Source organism: Desmodus rotundus, chromosome 9, assembly GCF_022682495.2.
Source record: "Desmodus rotundus isolate HL8 chromosome 9, HLdesRot8A.1, whole genome shotgun sequence".
Lineage (NCBI taxonomy): Eukaryota > Metazoa > Chordata > Mammalia > Chiroptera > Phyllostomidae > Desmodus > Desmodus rotundus.
This window is the reverse complement of record NC_071395.1, coordinates 12,937,957-12,961,020: the sequence shown is the minus strand read 5'-3', so window position 1 is coordinate 12,961,020 and position 23,064 is coordinate 12,937,957. Positions and strand designations below refer to the sequence as shown.

At 47.1% G+C, this 23,064-nt stretch overlaps 1 protein-coding gene across 1 annotated transcript in view; it reads left to right on the top strand.

Annotated features, from left to right (window-relative positions):
• Positions 1-23,064, top strand: part of RNF150 (ring finger protein 150) — a 168,399-nt gene that overhangs the window by 123,580 nt on the left and 21,755 nt on the right. Inside the window, exons 5-6 of the mRNA XM_024569207.4 lie at positions 5,028-5,124; positions 11,790-12,000. Of these exons, the coding sequence (XP_024424975.1) occupies positions 5,028-5,124; positions 11,790-12,000 (308 nt within the window). The remainder of the gene's footprint in view (positions 1-5,027; positions 5,125-11,789; positions 12,001-23,064) is intronic.

Genomic DNA, 23,064 nt, shown 5'->3' with positions numbered 1-23,064 from the left:
CCTGACAACAGTAATACTTCAGAGAGTTGCGGTGACAGGTAAAGAACACTGTCATAGAACATCCAAGGTCACGAAGCTAAGGCCTGGGCTTCAGACCCTGAAACCCAGAGCACGCGCTCAGCTGCTGTGACCAATGTGGGGGCAAAAGAGGGAGGAGAGGAAAAGAAATGGATTCCGCTTGGTAGTTCGGAGAGAAGAGGTGGGATCATCACCGGAGAGAAGGGACATCTGAGCTGTGACTTCACATATAAGCAAGGTTTGCCACCCCCAAAAACACACAAAAAAATCTGCGGAGGACATTCCAGCGTCCTGATGTGAGTGTGGGGTGAATGGGGGGCTAGCAGGTGTGACAAGGTCAGACTGGGGGTGCGTCTTTGAGGGCCGTGCTCAGGCTGACATTGTGCCCTGGCCAGTGGGGGCAGCTGAAGCATCTTATGTCGGGGAGTGATACCCTACTTGTAGTTCTAAGGCAAGAGCTAAGGCAAGAAAGAGGAGCCAGGCCAGGCCACGAAGAGCACCGGCAAAGAAGTGGGTGTTGCTCTCCGGGGTTCTTCATGATCCGCATTTGAAAATCTAGAGGAAAGGTGCCGGGGCTGCCCACTCCTCATTTCCCATGTCCACTGGGCGTGGAGAATGGGGAGGACAGAGCCCCGGAGGCCGGTGTTTCCCTGCTCACCATCAGTCAGGCAGACCGTGATCCACAGGGAGGCGTGATGAGGCCTATCACTTTTCCCTTTGGTTTGGCCAGATCCTCAGCCCCTGTAACTAAGATACTGCCTCCTTGACGCTGGAACACAAAAGTACATTTGGAAAGAATAAAAATTTGAATTTCTCCAACTCCCCCACACCCGCCCAAGACAGTTTACTGGGGGAGGCAGGCAGCGGAGTGCGGAGCTGGGTAAAACAGCGAGGGCAGTCCTGGGCGAAGGCTGGGCTTGAGTCCTAGCTCTGCAGCTTACAAGCTCTTGCGGTAACTTAACTCACTTTAACGGGCATCAGCTTCCCGCTCCATAAATTGGGAAGAATAATTTTTGCCTCAGAGGGCCGTTGTGAATTAATAATGTATGTTACATGCCTGGAACGTAGTAGGCATTTGGTAACCAGTAGGTATTGTTAATAATGAAATTAAATTAGTACTAAAAACTCACTCTTGTTTCATTGACAACTGTGCAACTAAGAATCTGAGGATCTGAAGGAACACTTTGACTCCCCGTGGATGCACTGGGTATGTTGTTTACGTAGCTCGCGGTGTCTGGGAGAATGGAGTGCTTAAGTCCCCGTGACTCCCATTCTTGGGTGGCCATGTCACCGAGAGGAACGAAATAGCTTGTGTTGGTGCCAAAAGGAAAGCCAGGGGACCCTAATCTCAGTGGCAGGTGGCAAGGCCTAACAGCCTGCAAGAGGGAAAGAGATGCACAGGCCAAAATAGCCCTTCCTCCTGCAGGTGGAGAAAAATACATCATTTAAATGGAGTGGGGTTCACACATACATGTGAAAGGACAACAGAAAACAGGAATAAGTAGATGGGGAAATGGGCAGAGCTGGGTTTTCATTACTGCTAAAAATGTGAGGGCTTATTTTATTATTCATAACCCTCTTCGCATTATTATGCAACTGTTGACATGCTTTCTAAATGTTTGCTGCCCTTTGGTGAATAAGGAATGGGGAGAGTTTGGGGAGCCCCTTGTTGTATTTCCAGCTTGTGAGGATTGTTAAGAGCTAGAGTATCTTCTCCTTTTGTTCCCCAGGCTGTACTTTGTGGCCGCCCAGCCTTTGTTAAAAGGCAGGAAGGGACAGTGTGCCCTACTGAGAACCCTACAGATAGGAAGAGTTGAGATGGACTTTGCCTTAGAGATGTTTACTAAACTGTGGGTGCCTTCCGTGAATTCCAGATTCTTCCCTATTTCTTTGTTTATTTATTTAGTCCAGTGACTTTTATTTTTCTTTCTATTTGGGAGGGGAAAATTGTTCTGCAATCCAATTGTAAGGATACAGTCTGTATTTGAAGGTTAGCACAAGAAATATGGTGCTAGACATGTTAGTTAATAATCCACGTGATCACTGTATGTGTCATTTCAGGACTGATTTTTTTTTTTTGTCCTTAGTTCTCCCTTTGATTTTTTAAAATTTCCAGTGACTTGCTTTCAACACTAGAAAATGGATCCAGGAGTGTGGCCTTTCCGTGGCCTTTCCATTTTAGTTTCTAGGGAGCCACTGAAGGGCTGGGGCTCTGCCTGGAAAGGAGGGGGCTTGTCTTATTCATCTTTGTACCCAGCTCCTAGCACAGAACAGAATGGAACAAGGGGGTGACGTAACTCATACTTTATTTTAAGACGATAACTCTGGCAAGGAAGAGTGGGATGAAGAGAACAGGGAAAGACTGCTGGCATGGAGACCAGTGTGGATGTCATTGGAATAACACCAAAAAAAAGGCATTGAGATTATGAATGAGGGAGCAGCCCTGGGGAAGGAAAAGCGATGAATATGAAAGACATGGAGGAAGAGCGAGTCCGTGGGCCTCAAGGATTACATGTGCAGGCAGCGAGGAGTGCCAGGGCCTTTGGTAAATATCCGTCTGCGGAGCAGATATTTCTCGAGCACCATCTGTGTGCCAAGAACTATTCTAGATACTGGGATATAACAGTGAATCAGGCAAACAAGGGTTGTGTTCTCATGGAGCTTATATTCTCGTTGGAGGATGGTCCAGGTTCTCCAGAGAACCACCACATAACACCCCCTATCTCCAAGGAACTGGCTTACCTGGTTGTAGGGGCTGGCGAGTCTGCAGTCTGCAGGGCAGGCCTACAAGCCTGAAACTCTGAGCGGGAGCTAACACTGCCTCCTTGAGGCAGACTGTCTTCTCTTGAAAAGCTTTTGCTCTTAAAACCTTTTAACTGATTAGAATAGGCCCACCTGGATTATTGGGGGTAATCTCCTTTATTTAAAGTCGATCACATCTACAGAATACCCTAGATTAGTGTTTGGTTGAGGAGCCTGGCCCAGCTAACACATGAAACTAACAGGCACCACCGCAGAGGGGTAAGAAAGACCTGTGGGTGGAGGAAATCACTCAGGGCGGTAGAGAATGAAGACTGACTCCTGCGGACTGGACACTCGGGGACATCTTCTCCACACGAGTAGACAGCTATGCATCTTACTGGTGAGGCAAAGGAACTTGGAGGGAGTAAGTGGCTTCTTTAAGCTCCAATGGCTAACGAGGAGCCCTGCCCTCTCCTGACTCCAGCATGTGTTCAGGAGACACAGCAGAGCCTGCCTCCCGGGATCCGTCAAAGGGACCAGAATGTGTGACTGTGTTCCCAGGAGGAACACCAGGTGGGGAGCAAGTTCAGGTTAGGAACTTGTTTCCTGAATGTGGAACCTGAACCTAGGGAGGGAGGAATTGCTGGGGACCATGGTACAGGAGGCAGGGACTCTATCCGTAGGCAGTCTCAGCCCCACCCTCACTGTGCTGGGACACCTTCTTCCAGTGCCCCGCTCAGGACTTTTGTCCATTCAGGGCTCTGCCTAGGACACCCTCCTTCCTCTCCCTCCCCTTCATATGGGCAATGTCTGGGCAGCCCTCAGGTCTCCGCTTTGGCACTTCATCGGGAAACTCTCTTCTCCCAATCCTCCCAGCTCCTTGCCCTTCTGATGTGGTACTGAGTACCATTGTCGTTAAGCAGCTTATACATATTGTTATTTTATTAATGTCTGCCTCTCCTGTCATCCTCGCTAAGGGAAGGAGCCAAATCTCTACCCTGGCGACTCCCAGTGATGAGCACAGTTCTTGGCAGACACTCCTTGTTGGACAAAGTACGGGCGAGGGAGTAATTGCATGCGGTACATACCCTCCCGTCTGCAGGGCATTGCAAACAGTAATCTGCAGACGCGGTGACATCCAGGCTGCCACTCTCCCTTTTTCTAATTGCCAGTCCCATCGTCTCCTGTCTATGGCTAATCCCATCCTCGGCATGTGGGTACTTCCCAGTTCAATTTAAAAGGCAGCCCCATCCTGCACGTGTCTCTAATTTGGGGGGTCTTTTTCAAGCATTTGGCCTAAAGCACTTTCACACAAAGAACATTGTGAGAACTGTTAGGACGAGAGAAGAAGGGGTGAGAGGAGAAAGCACAAGTACCCCTGGTATAGGGCACCACCGAGGAGAGAAGGCCAGGCAGGGAGGGACTGCCCTAAAGAAGCCCTCACCCTTAAATCAGGCCATTGTCTCTCTTCACACCCCAGGCAGGAATTTCTGACTGCTTCTGCCCCTGGCCTGGGGTCGTGTAGGTGAGAAGACGGGCTTCTGACTCCAGCAGTCCCTGACACGTCTCAGTGAGCTCCTGAGAGCCAAGTTGGGAGGAAGTTCCGTTAGGAGCCCTCCCACATCTATCAAACGCCCCCTTACCCTGCCACTCAGATGAAAGCTCCAGGACTGGCCCAGGAGGCGGCAGCCGAGTTGAGCGTATCAGCTGTACAAACAGTAAAGGTTACAGCACCTTTCACTCTGGCTTCTGGTTTGACAACCAGCAGCCGTAACAACTTAAAAGGTCAACTGCATTGTTCAGTGCTTCTGGGAACTCTTCTGACCTTTCTGTTAGACCCCAGACAGTAGTGGAAATGACCCTTTATTTTGCAGCTGTCCTCTAACCGTGAGAAAAAAAATTCTGGCGCTATGCAAAGGTAACATCCATCACGTTATCCCGAAAGGCCTGTGCAAGTTTCCCTCCTCGTATTCTCTCCAGTAAACATTCTTCCTGCTGAGAAAGAGGAAAAGCTCTCTGTTTCTACATCCTCGACATTTTCTGAAACTTGGACTCCTGTAAGGCTCCTCCTGGGGTCCAGACAAGTTTCAACGGCATCGCCACAGGGGATAACAGGAAGCACATTGGCCCAGGGGTCAGGAGACGGGGGTTCAAGTCTTGGCTCTGCCCCTGAGCAGCTGCGTGACCTTGGACAAGTGTCTGGGCGGTAGTGGACTAGGGAGTCCCTGCAGTCGCCGCCGCTCTAAGATGTATGGTTCTCATTGCAGGCATCTTTTCCACAAGTCCTGTGTTGACCCCTGGCTCCTAGACCACCGCACCTGTCCCATGTGCAAGATGAACATTCTTAAAGCCCTAGGGATCCCGGTAAGCACAGCACAGCCTACAGCATCGTCATGTCTGTCTTTCCGCACCTGCCCCCAAGCAGGGAGAAAACCTCACACCTGGCTTTTCTCTGTCCCCTCGATCCTATGGCAATGGTGTCACCTGGTGAGGCCCTAGAGAACTCCCAGGTCTGAAAACACTTCTCCTCTCCCCTCTCTCAGTCTGAGAGCATCATGCCCTCCTCCCCCTGTCCACCACATGTGTGTCTGTGAGTCCCGGGGCTGCCTGTGCAGCCCACGAGCTTCTCCTTCAAGGTGCAGCATGTGGGGGCAGGTGGGACACTAGCAGAGGCCCGAGGGGGCGGTCAGGCATCGGTGTCCTCTTGTGCTGTAACCCCAGAACTGTCATCACAGAGCTCTGCAGGCCACACTGTCTGATCATGCCCCAGTTCCCTTGCATTCGGTGGAAATGAGCTCTTCCCAACTCAGGAGGGGAGGACAGCTGCTGGGGACCTGGCTCAGAGCCTCGGCTGACCCCGGGTCTCCATGGTGACCTTTGAGTGAGCAGGAAACCAGAGCCAGAGCCACTTAATTCTAGTGTGACCATCCAGCTGGTGCCTGCATTACATGTTTTATAAAACTGAATCGGTCTGCCAGGGCAGCTGACTACCTTGACACTCCACGGAGAGACTCTCCCAGGTCCCCAGCAAGTGAAGCCCACAGGCTGAGGCACCGGCTGCTATGGGTGGGCAGGAAGCCAGCCGGGCCACCCAATGCGAGGGCGAGCTGTCAGCACAGCACAGGCAGTGGCTGAGAGGAGCCAGCCAAACAGGATGCAGAAACCCGCCTCCCCCCCAGCCCGCCCTCCACGGTGTGGCATCCTCACTGCACTAATGGCAGAGAATAAAGAGAATGTTAATGGTCCCAAGATGTCACCGAAGCAGGAAGGATCAGATCAGATATCAAAGGTTTTCTTTAATGCTAAAAGGCCAATCATTGGAGGACTATCAGAGTGACTCTGTTGGAGAGGGTACACCTGAAGCCTTATGAGGTCACTCACAGGCTGAGTTTTCTCCTCCGGACCAGCTGCCTCTGTGCCAGCTGCATGCTGATTTTCACGGTTGGCACACCAGCCACAAATCGACTTGTGAGACTTTAGCGTTCAGCTAGATTTTGAAAGGCACTGCATTACACTTTCAGACCAGAGTTGCAAATGCATCATGCATTCAAGGTGAAAATCAGTCACTGCGAACATGAAACATTAGTAAAAACCCGACATCTCTACCAGATGCTGGTGACTTAGGAAATGGACTCGGTGTTTGCACTTTTCTCGTTCCTGGCTGTAACTGGTGTTCACAAGGGAGGGGGAATGTGTGTGTGCTTGCGTGTGTGCATGTGTGTCTCTGGTGCCCAGCGTCTTTAGAACAATACAATTGGAGGTAGACGGGCACATCACTCGATTTAGTTCCTACTGCTCAGGATGTTTTCAAGGCCCGTAAGTGTAGATTCCGATGCTCCTTGGTTGGGACAATGAAACCAGATTTGGTACTAAATAGTGTAGAACTCCAGACTTTTCCTGGGGAGGCATAGCTTCTCCAGAAGCTACCTGTAAATGAGTTGAGAATACAGCTATTAATTATTTTGAATTAATAGATGGCCATTTGGCTTATTTCCAAAACTATAACATTGTGACTTAGCAGCTGTGGCCTTCTGGCCAGGGATTAAACCTATCAGGTCTGGATGGGAGTTTACTTAACACACTTGAGTTCCAGAAAAATAAACATTGGTGGCATCTTTCGGATTTCACCAAGGGCTCTCAAAGGCCAGCTGAACAGGGATGTGACGGCCTCCGAGCCCGCCCCAGAGAGCAGAACACCCTCCTAAGGCAGGCACATGGGCCAGGCCAGTTTTCAGAAGACGGAGGCATGTGGCCCCCTCCACGCCTGCCTGGGGCTCTCAGATTTTGTCCTGGAGGGTGATACCGAAGGCTGGATCTCAGAGGAATTTTGGATGTTGTTCCCACACCATCCTCCATCCTTGGGTAGCACCAGGCCTAAATTATACCAAAGAGACGATGTTGTTCACTCATGCGTAGAACTTTCCATGTCATTGGACAAGCTCAATTGGAAAACGCATACTAGAACTAACTGAAACCTTGTTTATGGAGCTCAGAGAATTGTTTTACAGTCTTCTTGAGCTCCTACACTCCAGTGCCTCTTCATCAAGGAACATTGAAAAGAGCCTGACACTTTCTCTGATATGCGGTGCCTGTTGGTCCTTCATCTCTGACGCCTTACATGTGCTCGGTGCTCAGTGAATGTCCATGACATTGGAGCCCGTCACAGTCGGAAGCTGCTAGTCACAGAACCATAATTATGAAATTCATCCCTATCCTCCTCTGAACAAGGTCCACTCACCAACGGCTTGGCTGTCATCTGATCTGCTAGACAGTCCAAACGCAGGTGGCAGGGGCTTTTTATTGTTTGTTTTGTTGTTGGCGTGTTTAACTAAATGTCCCTGTGGCCGCCTGCACTGTAAGGCAAATAACTTTAAGTTGAAATCTAAGATCTGGAAACATTTTCACTTGGCAAGGGGGTTTCTCCAAAATGAACGAGAGAGAGAGAGAATGAAAGCACAGCTCGGGGCTCACAAAGTTCCCATTACAATGGGTAACTTTTCTCATTATATGTTCATTATATTTTGCTAGGAGAAACAAAATACTGACCTGAAAGGGGAGGGGGAGGGGGGTCCTTTATCATCAGAAGTGTTTTCATCTCTTTATCTACATTATTCTGCTTCCCTCTCTTTTGCTTCCAGTCAGGTCTAGGTGTGGCTTTGTAAGGTGGCAGCACACAGGTTTTGGTGAATATGCCTGTAAGGTACCAAATAAACTGGGTTTTCCCATCTCAGCAAACACCTCCTGCCATCACTGTTGTCCAGGTGTGAATAGGATGACTGAATAGGAAAGCCTGTGTAGCTGGCATATTCACAAATCCCTAACTATTTGGCAGTTGGTTTACTTGAGGAATTTCCACATGCTGACCTGAATTTGAATAGCTGTATTTTGTCCACATACAGATGCTATGTAACACCTTTTGACTAAAAAACATTATGACCCTAATTCCTCTTAGAGGGCTATAAATTGGGCTTCTTTTCAAAATACTCTACTTGACGATCTGTTTAGAGTGGGTATACACTGTGAGATGCAGTCAGGTCAGTGCATCAAATATTGCATCTAACCTGAATTACTTATGGCTGCTAACAGACTCATTGAACTAATTTTCCCTTTCTCTTTCCTCGCCCTGCTCTGTCAGAGATGCAACGCTGTGCCTGCTAGTCCACACAGTAAAGGCACACATCCTGCATGGGAATGAATAAAAAAGGTTTTTAAATGAAGAACAACAGCAGCAAGAGCAGCAAGCAAACAATATTTGAAATGCACACCAGTTATCACGTGTACCCTGGCATTCAGATGCGTGTGGCTGAAAGAACAGCCGCACGGGATCCTCATTGGGAACCCGCTCCCTCCCTGAGGACCCACACGATGGGTTTGGCTTAGAAGCATCTTTACATGGTATAAGGAGGGGGAAAAGTTATTTTTCTTCCTGGGCCCTCCAGCTGGAGCCCTATAAGTTAGCCTCATGAAAGGCTAACAAGAGCAAATCAAACCAAAGTTTATTATCATGTGCATCGTGCATACACGTGGGAACACTTAGTGACGAGTAACTCGAAGGGGTGGCTAGAACTTGAGCTTACGTAGCATCTTCAAAAAAGAGTGATAAAGTTTTTGCAAAGTAATAAAACAAAAGAAAAAGACTTTAAGTTTCTGGAACAGCACTGAGGTAAATATGTGGAGGAAACTAAAGTCAGACAAGGTCATGTTAGTAAGGTTTGTTTGTGCAGATTTCAGAGTGGATTCCCAATCACTGATGATAAGAATGTTCTTCTCTTCCCGGTACAGAGAGGGGCACACCTTTGCAAATTTATGCAGGGGCCTAAAAGGTCCTGCTTTTAGGCACCCAGTGGGGAAGACACAGAGCATTTCTTTATCTACTTCTCAATTGTTTCAGCTCAAAATAATCCTTATGCCAATGTAGCAAATTTTGTGGTGGCTTATTCTGCTACCCGTCAGTAGTGTGCCTTTCCTTGGCACAGAACTTGTCAGTTTTTAAAGTATTTTCTCAAATCCTCCCTTAATCTAGAGCAGGTTCCTATGTTCTCAAGTCTTCATTCAGAGCAGTAACCTGAGTCTCAGACAAAATGTTCAAATCAGTGTTTACTGGCCACTTAATAATTGTCGGGCACTATGCAAAGTCTTGGAATTCAAGAGCAATAGAATATATTGTATAGCTATGTCACTTTAAAAAGCTTGTGTCTCACATACGCATGGAATCTAAAAAACTGAACTCATAGAAACAGAAAACAGATAGCTGGTTGCCAGATAGGGGGTGGGGTGGGCAAAATGTGTGAAGGTGGTCGGTCCACAGGTACAAACCTCCAATTACAAGATAAATAATACATCTGGGAATACAATGTACAGCATGGTGACTCGTTAATAATAGTGTTTCGTGCATGTGAGAAAGTTTTCATCACTAGAGCAAAACGTAACCATGTGAGTGGATGGCTGTTAACTGAACTCATTGTGGTGATCATTTGGCAACATGTGTATACATCAAATCATCATGTTGTACATCTTAAGCTAATATAATATCACGTGTTAATTATATCTTAATAAAACTAGCGTTCTTTTTAAAACGCAGACTAGGAGAGTGGGAGCCATGCAGTGACCAATGACCATGAGAGCATGGGGGAAGTATGAGTAAGGTGTTACGGTACTGAGGAGGACTACCTGGGAGATGACACCCCTTAGGAAAGGTGACATGAGAGGGGTCATTAAGAGCTCACTGCGGGGGTCCGGGTGAGACCCTACATTGGGAACGGGGAGCAGGATGACTGGGGCAAATGCCACCCTGAGTGGAAGAACAGCATGAGCTAACGCTCTAAGATAGGGCCTATGTGGTGCTGGGTGTGTTCCCACAGGCCACAGATGGGGCCAGAAAAGTGGAGAATGGGGTGTGCTGGGAGGAAACGATAGGGAGATCAGGAGACCTGTGAGGGGAGGAGAAATGTTCGTTACAGAACTGCTTGCGTCCAACATCACAGTCAGCAAATGTGGTGGATCGGTCATTCAGTGAATTGACTTTCGACAACCTGAGTTTCAATGAATTGACTCACTTCCAATAGGGACAAAGAAGCAAAAAGAAAAGAGAATACAGAAAAAAAAAAGGGAATGAGCTGAATTGGGGCTTTTGGTGGAGTGATGGTGATTTCCAGCTGACTGCTGGAAACCCCAGTGTGGTGCTCAGGAGGTTGGTCTAAGAGCAGAAACCAAAGATAAGAGTCCAGCAGTTTAAGGATCTTGCTTTGTGCTCCCAATGAGTCTGGGAGTTGTAGAGTTTCTCTTTCCGTGAACTTTTAACACAACATAATCAGTGTCAACCCAGAGCATTCCCACCTCCTGCCCACCTTGGTGTTTATCCACTGGGAGTGCAAAACCATTTCATTCCTGTTCCAGGCAATGCTGATGTTCAGACCAGAGCAAAAAATAATAATTATTAATGAATAGGTGTCCGTAGTATTTCTCAAGCTGATCTCTCTCCCGCACCACCTCTTTTATGAGTTTGGGTAGAAGTATAACAACTGAAGGTCATTTTAAAAGCTGCTTATGCAGAAGATTAAATATATTCAATATCAATTCAAACAGCAGAACTAAGACCAAAGAGTAGAACTTGCCCCATTGCCCAATAACGGAATCGTCTAATGAAACTGAGCAACACAGGCTGCCTTGCAGAGCAGGGAGCTCCCATTTCTATGTTCAAGTGGATTGGCGGGGTCTGTAGTGAGTGGGCAGTTACACGCCATGGTTGCAGCCCAGTGTTAGGATTCTAAGATATCCATGTAGAGGGTTTGACAGATGGCTGGTCATGGGCCTGTTAAGAAAATAGGGCTTTTTAAAAATAGCTGGTCTTTGGCTTACATTTAACAACAACATCAAAAAGTAGCCTCGACCTGTGCTGTACATGTGTGTTTGTGTGTGTATCTGATGGGCAGTTCACAGTGAGTCAGATTCTGTCCCCCTCCCATGTCATCGGTATGTTTGAAATAATTCATGGGCCTCGGGGGTCAGCTTTTAAAATGACCTTCAGTTGTTATACTTCTACCCAAACTCATAAAAGAGGTGGTGCGGGAGAGAGATCAGCTTGAGAAATACTACGGACACCTATTCATTAATAATTATTATTTTTTGCTCTGGTCTGAACATGCTCGGGGGGTCACTGGGGGTCATTGTCAGGCTATCAGCTCCTATCTTCCTAGGTGAGGAATAAACCCTCTGTATAAGGAAGGGCTGTCATTGTAAATAAACATCGTGTTATTACTCCCAGTAATTACATGAATGTTTGGATGTTGCTACTCCTGGAATTACAACCTTGTATCTACTACATCTAAATGGAACCTTTGGAAAGGAAATTTTGGGAGCCGTTTCTATGTTCGTTACAGAGCTTTATGGGGCATGGTTTTCATAAAATGTGTCAGGAAGAAAGCAGTAAAGAATGTGGGTTTCCATCGAGACAGGGTCTTTAGGCTGCAGACACCCCACCTCTAACCTCATGACACACACTGAGAATGGACCTTTTTCTGCCCCATCAGCCCAATGCCGACTGCATGGACGACTTGCCCACTGACTTCGAGGGGTCTCTGGGGGGCCCCCCCACCAACCAGATCACAGGTGCAAGCGACACGACAGTGAATGAAAGTTCAGTCACTTTGGACCCTGCTGTCCGGACTGTGGGAGCCTTGCAGGTGGCCCAGGACCCAGACCCCACCCCGCAGGAGGGAGAAGTCATCTTTTCTACCAACAGTAAGTCTGGTCGATCGTGCCGCGTTCAAAAGGGCTATTTGTTGCCTTATGGCAGTTGGAAAAAGACCCATTTCCTCAAGAGGACAAAAAAAAAATGCCAGGTTAAACAATTACATGTTAGGCCTTTAGAAGTCCAGCTCTTTCCAGAGCCAGAGGGGCAGAGAGCACACCTGGCTCTGCCCTGCCTGCCCGCACATGGACACCAGCTCCACACACCTCTGCTACCTGGAGCAGGTAAGGTGGCGGGTCCAGCCTCGAGAATGGAGGGCAGGTGAGAGAAGCAGCCTCCAGGGACGCTCACTGGGGCTGGGGTAGGGCACAGCCCCCCTCTCCCCTGTGTGTGTGTGTGCGCTTGCGTGCACTCCTGAGTGTGCTAGTCCAGGCTGCCTGCAGGACCCAGATGTAAATGGCACCCCTTTCAATGGGCATTTTCCCAGTAAAACCTCAACCTGCACACGTGGCATAGCAAAATACCTTTGGGGCTTCCTCCCCATCTCCTGCGTGGGCTCTAACTCAGCACTGTTCTGCTTGATGGTAGTTATAAACATCACAGATGTTAAACATATAAACATCACAGTCTAACATTTTAATATGAAATATTAAAGTAGCGGTTATCAGCGTAAGATTGAAGCAAAAACCTGAAGCGTTTACTCCTCAGTCTAATACAGTGGAGATAACAGCTTCAGGAGTTCTAAGAAAATCAGCCTGCAAGTTATGTAGGTCGAAGGTTAAAAGGCTGGGTGGATATTGCAAACAAGGAGGTGCCTTTTGTCCCTTGATAGAAATAACTGGTTCACTAGAGAAAAGCAGATTAAAGCATTTTGGGGTATTTCCTTTTAGGTTGACCTTTTTTAAACATATTTGTGATGCTTAGACAATTTATAAAGTCGTCCATGCCAAAATGTAGAGAGATGCATTTTTCTAGTGAGGGAACACAATGGTCCTCATTGTTAAAAGATTGAGAGATGAAGGGAAGAATTTTAAAAATTCAAAAAGCACTCAGTATCCCGTTTCTCATAAATAATTGCTTCAACCTCTGGGTGTGTTATAACCTGGTAATCGGTCATGATCTGAAGGCCGAAGGGCTGACTGTGGAGTGTTGTGGCCATGGGCCTCCCGCAGGACCTGGGCGAAGAGCAAGAAGAACTTGGTGACAGATATCTGCCCCTACAAGGTTTATTAGTTTGGGGTGGATGCATGTTTCAGCTTGACTTTTAGAGGCTTAAGGACCACAATGTTGAAATGCTGACCATTTAGCATTAAAAGTCCTTAAAAATGGGTTTTGATCACTTTATTTTGAAGGGTTAGAGTGTGTCTGTCCAATATTAATAATGAGAGCCATAAAAGCAGTTTTCAATTTTCTATGGCCACACTAAAAAATCAGTGAAGCTCATTCTAATAATCTTTTTAACCTAATATATCCAAAATATTTTACTTTTTTTTTACTAACTCGAAGTCTGGTGAGTGTTTCACACTCCCAGCACATCTCAGTTGCGCTAGCCGCGTTTCAGGTGCTGGGAGCCACACATGGCTCGTGGCTCCAGGTGGGAGGACACAGATTCAGATTCCTAGTCATTCAGGGATGGAAGAACCTGGAAGGTCATTCAATTTTTAGCATGGTAAATTTCTCAGTTTCACCATGGGAAAATTGTGGTCCAGAAGAGTGAGTGGCTGATTCAGATCAAAAGTAAGTTCTCTTTTCAGGGTACAAGATTGTCCCATAGTATTTCCAGTCATTGGACATCTTCCTTGGCCACCAGGTGTATCAGCACTAGTGGCCTGTGTGGAGGACGTTGCAAGGGCTGATAAAGTTTGCTAGCGATTCACAACCCCTGAAGGCATGAGCCTTTTTTGAGCCCATGGGAAGAACCAAGTCAAACATGCATTATTTTCTTTGCAATAAACTGATTCTTTAATATTCAGGAGAAAATGGGTCTTCTGTTAGATTCCTTGTTTTGAAAAGTGACTGCGTACTTCCTATATCTCAGTAGAACCCAGACAGCAAACGAAAAGGCACAGCATGTGGGTTAAAAGACACCCAGAGATGAAATGGAAAAGTATGGTCGGTATCTGTGTAATTTATAATCTGTACGCTGAGTTTGCCTAAAATGGTCTGCGAGTGTTTAGCTCACAGCAGGTGTTCAGCAGGTGTTGACGGAATGGCCTGAGGTGAAAGAGGTCCATCTGAACTTGAAGCCTATGCGCCTCCTTAGTGCAGCAGGCAGCCCGTCAGTCTCATAAACTTGAAGCAAGGAGCCCCTGTTCACAACAAAGGGAAAATGCCAGGTAATTTCAAAGGAAGGCACTGGTAGGGACCAAGAGACAACAAGGATGTGATCACATCTGTAGTCGGAAGACCCACGGCATATATACACACGGCCAGAGATGTCAGTCTTACAGCAGCTGAATTTTTTCACAACCTATTTTTTTCTAGACCATTTACTGGTGATTTGTTTTATTTATGGGGATTTAACAGCGTAGTCCAAACATAATCGTTCTGATTACATGTTAGTGGTTTAGACCATTAACCAAATGACTACAGATCCCTTAAGGGGAAAATTCTCTGCTCTCTACAGGTTTGTGAATTGCCTTGTGCCTTAACGCAAATAAATAATCAATAAATGAACAATCCCAGGTGCATGGATAAATGGGTGAAAAGATTCGACTTTTCATCAACATTATTGTAACCAGCTCTCTAATGCTACCTAAAACAAGGGTGCATGAAGAAATAAGTGTAGTAGGGACACAATGTTGCTGCAAATCACAAATAAATAACCCATTGGAGGGTGAACCTGACTTTGCTTCACATCATCTCTTCCCACCTCACATTTCTACAGACCGAAGAAATCACTAGAAAATGAGGAAGTAACAGTAGCTGACAAATGTGCAACATGAACTATGCACCAGGCCCCCTCTGAAGCCATTTACTGTGTTAGCTCACAACAGCTCTGTGGTAAATATTATCTTTACCCTCATTTTACTGATGCAGAAGTGGAGGCACAGAGAGATTTACTCTGGTCCAAGGCCACAAGCTGGGGGCAGGTAGAGCTGGAATTCCGAGGGGTCATTGGCCCTGGAGCCCCGTCCTTAAGTACTCTGTGCTCGAAGGTGAACTAGGGGAGAAAATGAACACAGTCGCTCACTCCTTTCTCATTTCATTTGCATGTATTCTTTTCCTCCATTTCTCTAAACCTCTGAAAGATCAAAAATGCGCATAGTTCCTACTTGGGTTCTCATTCATCCCTACCTCTGTTCTTTCTGTCCTGGCAGACTGTTGGTGTGTGTCGGTCAGGTGCATGTAAAAGTCATCTCAGCACTCGGGGGGATAGGAGAAGGGAGGAGAGTGTGAAACAGATTGTCTTTAGAGTGAAGATGGGAAAACTTGGCATTAAATTAGGATCATCCTCTGCTCCCCGGAAAGACATGTACGCAGCAAAGGAAATCCAAACTCGTTGTGAGTCTGACATTTGAGGGAAAGACATTCTTTATGCCTATTTGTAATATTTCTGACATTCCACCTTCTGTAACCTCACATGGCAGTCCCAAACCACACAGTGCAAGATGCCATTTGCACAAATGACCAGATGTCACTCGCCTGTCGTTATCTGCCTGCCTGATTGCACCAAAAGCTCACTTTGCCCTCTGATTCCCCAGCCCTGGGCTGCAGGTGTTGGATTTGCTTCTGCGGGGAGAAAACTTCCTTAGGATCAAAGGAACACACAGCTAACCAAACAGCCCGGGTGTGGGAGACTCCAGAGAGGAGCTAGAGAAAGATGCTAACAAAGGGAAGGGGCGGAGCGGGGAGGAGACTGGGAGCTGGAAGGAGACCTGAAGATGGGACAGAGTCAGGATGTCTCCAATCTGCAGCAGTGCACTGTGAGGAGCCCCTGGCTTAGTGGGTTTGGCCAGAAGAAGGCCTGGTCTTCAAGGTTTACAGAAGGAAGCAGTGCACAGGAATTATTGCTGAAACTCAGCCAGTTGAAATGAAATGTGTATGGGATTCCTCTGAGAACCTTCCTTCACTAACTTCCTATCATCGCTGATCCTTGAGAGGCACGAAATGCATCTCATATATTGAGCAAATACCATATGTGATGTATTCAAATCCTTCTCTATATTTGCTGCACCGCCGTGCCTGTGCTGAGTGGCCATAATATTCCCCAGCCCCCGGATGAAAATTCCAGCAAGGATTTTCCGCTCACTGTTAGGTAGCTGACAGCTCCAAGAGTCCCTTTAGGTCCCAAACACAGACTAAAGAACTTTTTTTCTGCAGGGCCCTGTTCCTTGCAGCAATTCCCGTGACTCAAGACAGATGGGTCTCTATTGCTTACCCACAAGGCCCCTTGTATCCCCTGGCTGTCCAGCAGTCTGTCTGCAGCCTCTGTGCCCTGAAGGGCCTCACCCTCCAGGAGGGCTTTTGGGTAGGGCCCAAGTGGAGCCCAGTCTTGCTCGCTGTCCCATGTGGCCAGCTCCGGGCACTCACCCATCACCTGCCCTGACAGCCCTCTCCAATATGGCAGCCACTCTCTGGCCCCTGCCCCCTCACCCCCACCCTGCCTCCTCACTCCAGACACCAGGCTGGAAGGAGACCTGAGTCCGCAGTCTGTCTGCTTTAGCTTTTCTAAGGCTGTAGTCAGCTCTCCCTGAGTCCCACCCCCAGGAAACATAGTTCAGGACCCCCAGGGGTTCCCACACTGGCTGTGGGCCTGGGAGGTATTTCCACACCCCTTTGGGTAGAGGGGTGGGTTTAGCATGACAGTACTCTCTCCACAGATAATCTCTTTTTTTAAATTTTTGTTGTTGTTCAATTACAGTTGTCCCCATTCTTCCCCCAACCACAGATAATCTCTTGACCAATTTCTCCACCTTCCTCTCCTTCTCTCTCCTTTTTATGGTCTCAAAATGGGTAATGGGGTCAAGAATCACAGAACTGGCTCCCCTTCCTATCCACTTTATGTCGGGCAGTGGGCAGGGAGCAAAGCGGGGGGTTGGAGAGTCTGCCCCCTTCTTCTTCGCAGCCCACACCTCCTCAGCAGAATTGGAGGGGGAGGCGTCCTGTGAGTGGGCGAAAGAATGAGTTCCCAAATGTCCTAACGATCTTCACCAGAGGACACAGTCTCCGCTGGTATGGCTACCAAACTACAGCCCTTCGCAGAGAAGCAAGAGATAGGCCAGCCTTTTGCGTGGGGAAATGCTCATCCTCTTCAAATGCACATGAGACAAAAATAATTGTCTCAGCACAGCTGCAACTGCAGCCCAGAAAAAAGTCATTCTCAGCCGTCACTGCAGCCACCAGGCGCACTCCAGGGACGCGCTGCACACTGAGCCTGGAAGAGACTGCCAGAGTTCATTCAAAGACTGTGGAATTTCTGGAATGAGCTGCTTTCTCTTACTGGAGGAACTCAGTGTGAACCTCTCTGGGGATTCTTCGTTGCTAAAGACAGTCTATTAAAATTAGGCCAGAAGTGACCTTCGCTCGTACGTGTTTTAAGTTTCCTGTTTATTATTTAGGGAGCAGTTCATGAAGCGTTCAGAACGTCTATATTCAGAAGTCGAAGTGCCCCTAGGCTGGCCCTGACCACAGCATGAAGTGAGGACAAAACGCTGTGTCTTCAGGACTCTTCCAGGAAACTGTATTTTGAACCTGAGTCAAGACAGCTGAGAAAAGGGGAAGGTTGATATGAACATCACTTCTGTTTCGAATGTGCAGCTACACTTTGCTACATTTGCAAAGCAGCAACTTCCAGGTTTTATGTGACTGTAAAATATACTGGTGCATCCAGAAATAAACACGTCTAGAAAAAGCATTCCACTATTTACGAGGGAGGGCAAGAGTGAGTAGCCACGTCTGCTTTTTTGACTTGCATCGAAGTAGCTCCTCCCAACTGTGGGTAATATGCTGGCTGGAACCAGCAATGAGAATGGTCTCTCTTGGTGCCCATAAAACTCACATTAGCCCTGGCAAGAGGACGGCTTTGATTTGTGAGCCTATTCCACTGTGTCAGACACAGAACCTGCTAGCCCTTTCCGACTGCAGACCCCACTGACATCCCTCCTTCAGGAAATAGCTAAGCCATGGAGGACAACTTCCTGCACAAAACGATGCGTCTGCAGATTGTGACACTGCTCCCCACAGTCGGCTCCTGTCTCCTAACGAGCCAGGTCCCTGAAGCAACATCGCCTCCTCGTTTTCTGAGCCCTGCAGCTCACCAGCTCAAATGACAGCTTCCACAGAGGGACAGCTGTTCTGAAGAGCAAAGATCTCTGCAATAAGCACATGCCGTGATCATCGAGCGACCCAGAGGGCACCTATCCAATCGACAGGCCACCGGCTTTTCCACGATAACATTCCTCCTGGATTGAAAACACTTGTTCGTCCGAGAAAGCCCACACAGGGCCCGACTCCCAGGCTCTTCCTGTCTAGTGTGTCTGGTGCCTCTGACAGGGAGGGTTGAGCATCTGCAGGCTCCCAAACAGCCTGGGAGAGAGTTAATCAATTTAGACCGCAGATGTATTGTCACTTGTGACACCCAGCATGGACATGACACACGCCGCCCTCCTGGAAGGAACTTGTCTTCCTGAGATGAAGTAACTCGGCCAGCAGACCAACTTCATCCATTTCTGGGAGATTATCTCAAGTCCAGTGTCGCTCATTGACAGCACCACCTCCCGTGGGATGCATTCCTCCCAAAGCTGTCCTGCCTTTGGTGTCCTGGCGGGGCGGCTGTTCCAAGGGCGAGCTGGGGAGTGGGATGTTGAGCAGACCTGCATTTCACCACACTGTCACACTGGGCATGGGTCTCAGCAGGGAGGTGGCCGCCAGTGGTAGGAGTCACAGTTGGCAGGCCGGCACCTTTTTGGTGTTTGAGCAGCGTGAAATGTTAATAAGATAAAGTTTCTCTTTGCATTTCAATTCCCAAGCAAATCATGGGGAGTTTCATCATTCAGAGATTAAGAAAACAGAAAGAGCTGAAAATGCCTTTTGGATGACATAAGAATTGGCTCTTAAAATTCAGAGTCACAGGGTTCTGTAACTCAAAGTATTTCAGAAATGACATTCAGTGTCCAAGAGAAAAAATGCATAACTACCAGGACATTCCTGAGGCTACTGAGGTAAGATCATAGAATGGAAATACCAGTAGCCAGAGTCAGGAAATGTGGCTCTTAGTCCTGATTTGGCCTCCAATTAGCTGTGTGTCATTGAGCAAGTCACTTACCCTCTCTGCATGTTCGTTTCTTCAGTTGTCAAATAAGGCACTTATTCTAGCAGAAAGAAAACCTTGAGTTTGTTGACTGATCATTCTCCTTAAGATCTCGAAGCATGATTCACCTACAACATCTTGTTCTGTCTGCATAGCATTCTTGTACCATAGAAACAAACAGTAATATGTACCCCAAAAGGAAAAACTGAGGCAGAGGATGTACAGGGTCTGTCCGGAAAAAGTCCACCTATTGTTAGTATAATGAGAATGTTTTGCACAACACTGATGTAACCTACCAGCCAAGGAGAGTAGACTGGAATGTCCATGTGTGAACAATGACGACTTCACTGTACTAGTCGGTGGGGGTGGTAGACACCATTGACTCAGCATGTGTACTGTGTGGCTGTCACATTCAAAATGAGCAAGTAGAGTATCAAATTTTTTGTTAAGCTTGAACATTCCTCCACGGAAACTATTCGGATGATTCATGATTCAGAAGGCCACAGCTATGGGCAACTGGTAATTGGCAGCTTCATCACAACAAAGCACCCACTCATGCATCACATCTCGTGCAGTTTTTTGGTGAAACATCAAATCACCCAGGTGACTCAGCCCCCTACAGCCCAGATTTGGTGCCCTAAGACTTCTGGCTTTTCACAAAACTAAAATCACCTTTGAAAGGGATTTCAGACTGTCAGTGAGATTCAGGAAAATATGATGGGGAAGCTGATGGCGATTGGGAGAACTGTGTGAGGTGCCTACTTTGAAAAAGACTGAGGCACCATTGTCCTGTGTACATTGTTTCTCATATCTTGTATCTTCTTCAGTAAATGTCTCTAGTTTCCATATTGCATGGCTGGATACCTTCTGGACATACCTTGTACATCGAGTTTCTGCCCTGGCTCAAGTGTCTCTCCAGTACTAACCACATCATTAAATTGGCTCCCCTCAAAAAAAAAAAAAAAAAAAAAAGCCTGAGGAGCTCACTTATTCCAAGGTAAGAGTTAAAAATGGAATTACAACATGCCCCTGTGAGTTGATTGAAGACTGAAGGGCATCAAGATGGGTCATCTTGGTAAACAAACCATCTAGAATCAACTGAAGATTTCTGGCTAAACATGGCAGATTGAACCCACAGGTTTATCTCTGCTACCTAACCAAGTCCCACCAACCTTGTAAAAGGTATAAACCTGCAAGGACACTCAGGACAAAGAAAAGATTACAAGACACGATATGTCAACACATATTGGACAACCAATGACTGGAAATTCTCCAAGTGAAACAGAGAAAGCTGAAACCTAAGTGCCTCCTAAGAGGGAAGCCAATAAGAAGCAAATGTTTGCCCTCTGAGCTCTGGATATAGCACACCAGGCCCCCAGGAAGGCTGCATTCAAGAGTGATACTCAAAAGAAGATCAAGTGAAAGATGTTGTGGGGGCATTTAGGACCCCAGGTTCCCTCGCCATCCTAAGCCTCCTGCTGGCTGCCCTAGGCCCATGTGGAGGTCTCTTCCCCGGTGAGCAAACCCTACCCCTGCCCACTTAATCACCGTGCATCATTTGTAAATACAAACGGAAAGCAAGGATGGCTAGCCAGTTGCAAGAAACCACTACGTCTAAGAGAGAGAACACAACAAATAAAGATAAACTTCAAGGAAACCAAAAGAAGTCGGAGTGCAGAATTCTATAAACCATCATCTGTATTCTTAGAGATGTGAGATTAATATTGCATCCATGGGAAAGAAACAGTTGATAGGAATTTTCAGAGAATGGGGAAGAGCTCTTGGAAATTAAAAAATATAATGGAGTGAAAATTCCCATAGAATGATTAAAAGGTAAAGTCAAAGATAAAATACTATTAATCTTGTTAAACTGTGCTCTTGGTGTGAAATAAAAATTTTCTTAAATAAATTTGATTGAAAAATTAAATTTAAAAATAAGGAAAAACAGAGCCTGTTGACTTGCCATTGAAGAATTAAGCCACTAATTTAATGCACATTTTGTATTAGTATCTCACACACCGCCCCCAAACTGTGCTTTTTCTTACAGTGAAAACTATGGGCTTGTCCAGTCATTCTTGGCTTCAGAAACTGTATATGGTACCAGACTTTTAACAGTAGTTCCTTTTTGCATGCTACATTTGTTATATTTGCCATACACTCGTGTATAGATTTATTTGATAAGGTAGTGACTTCAGTTTTTACAGTGAAATTGCTTCCCAGTGTTCAAGCCAATAACATGTGGTTACCCTATATTCTTTCCACTCTATTGCTCTCCATAGTAAAACAATCACCAAGCCAGGCTCGTTCTTCCTTTAAACCCCTCTTCCTGGACCTTTCCCCTCTGCCGCTGCCATCCGTCAAACCTTATCATCTCGCACCTGGGTTTTCGCCATGGCTGACATTTCATACCTCTCGTTTCTAGTCTTGCCATTCCCGGTCTGTCCTGGTCCTGCTTCCTTGACGATCACCTGTAGAACCAGATCTTAGTTCACTGTTTGGCTCAGAACATTTTTGTTGCCTACCCAAGCTGGCTAATCTGAACAAATCCAGAAGCATGCGGTTTCTGCACCTCCCTGACTTTCCACCACTCCCACAGCGCACTTCACACAGAAGCATTTCTAAGCCACCAGTGGTTCCAGGCACACTGTCCCTGCCCCTTCTCCTCCCCCCGCCAAGCTGCACGTATCCTTCAGCGTGCCCTCTGAGCCGTCTTCCCTGCTGCTCCAGGCAGCATCGGGGCTCCTCCCACATCACCTCTGTTACGATTCCTGGAGAAAGCACCTGTCACCCCACTAAACGTACAGGCCCTGATAGAATTTGGACTTCAGCTTTTCACCTTCATGCTCCAAAACTCAGCACAGTTTATGGCATTCAGTTAGACTCAGTAAACGTTGGCTGAATGAATGAATGAATGAATGAATATGCTAAATTTTAAAGGAAATCAACAATAGCAATAGTTACAAATGGAAAACACTGTATCACAAATAAGTTTTCCAAGGCCCCAGAGGGCCATGGCAGGGGTGTCAAGCTCATTTTCACTGGGGGCCACATCAGCCTCATGGTTGCCTTCAAAGGGCCAAATGTAATTTTAGGATTATATAAATGAAACTACTCCTTAACTGTTAAGGAGTTGAAATTATATTCGGCCCTTTGAAGGCAACCGCGAGGCTGATGTGGCCCCCAGTGAAAATGAGCTTGACACCCCTGGACTGTGGGATGACACTGTGACCCTTCTTCCCCCATGTGACAGGAGCACAGATGCTAAGCTGTTCCTCCATCACGAGGAAGGCGGGGACTAATGCCCTGTAGAAATGGATCGATGATTTATTATTCATCAGCATTGATATCGGGCTACACAGCAGAAACGGGATTGGAAGCAGTGGAGAGAGACGAAGTGGCAGGAACAGCAGCCAAGGAGAGAGGCTCTCACGCCTGACTGTGCGTCAGTTTCTGCAGATGCCCTGCATTAGCATAAAGCCAAGCACCCAGAGACCCGTGCAGCTTGAATGAAGCTCTTCATTTTTGCGTTATACCCTTGGTGCTATTCTTAGCATTAACCCATGGTGAATTGAAATAACCCTACTGAGAGATTGTACAGGCTTGGGGAAGCCGGAAGACATGGGCATTGAATGCATCTGGGCTCAAATCCTGGCTGGCCATTGAATCGGTAGCCAACTCAGCCTCTGTGGGCCTCAATTTCCTCATCTTTAAAGTTCTCCCAATACAATCCACCTCACAGGTGAAATGTGTCAATGTAGATACAGCCGCTGGCTCGGTGCCTGGCACTCAGGAAATCACACGTTACCTCTGTTCCCACGGCACACATCTCCCCATGGAACACACACTGGACGGGATGTGTGTG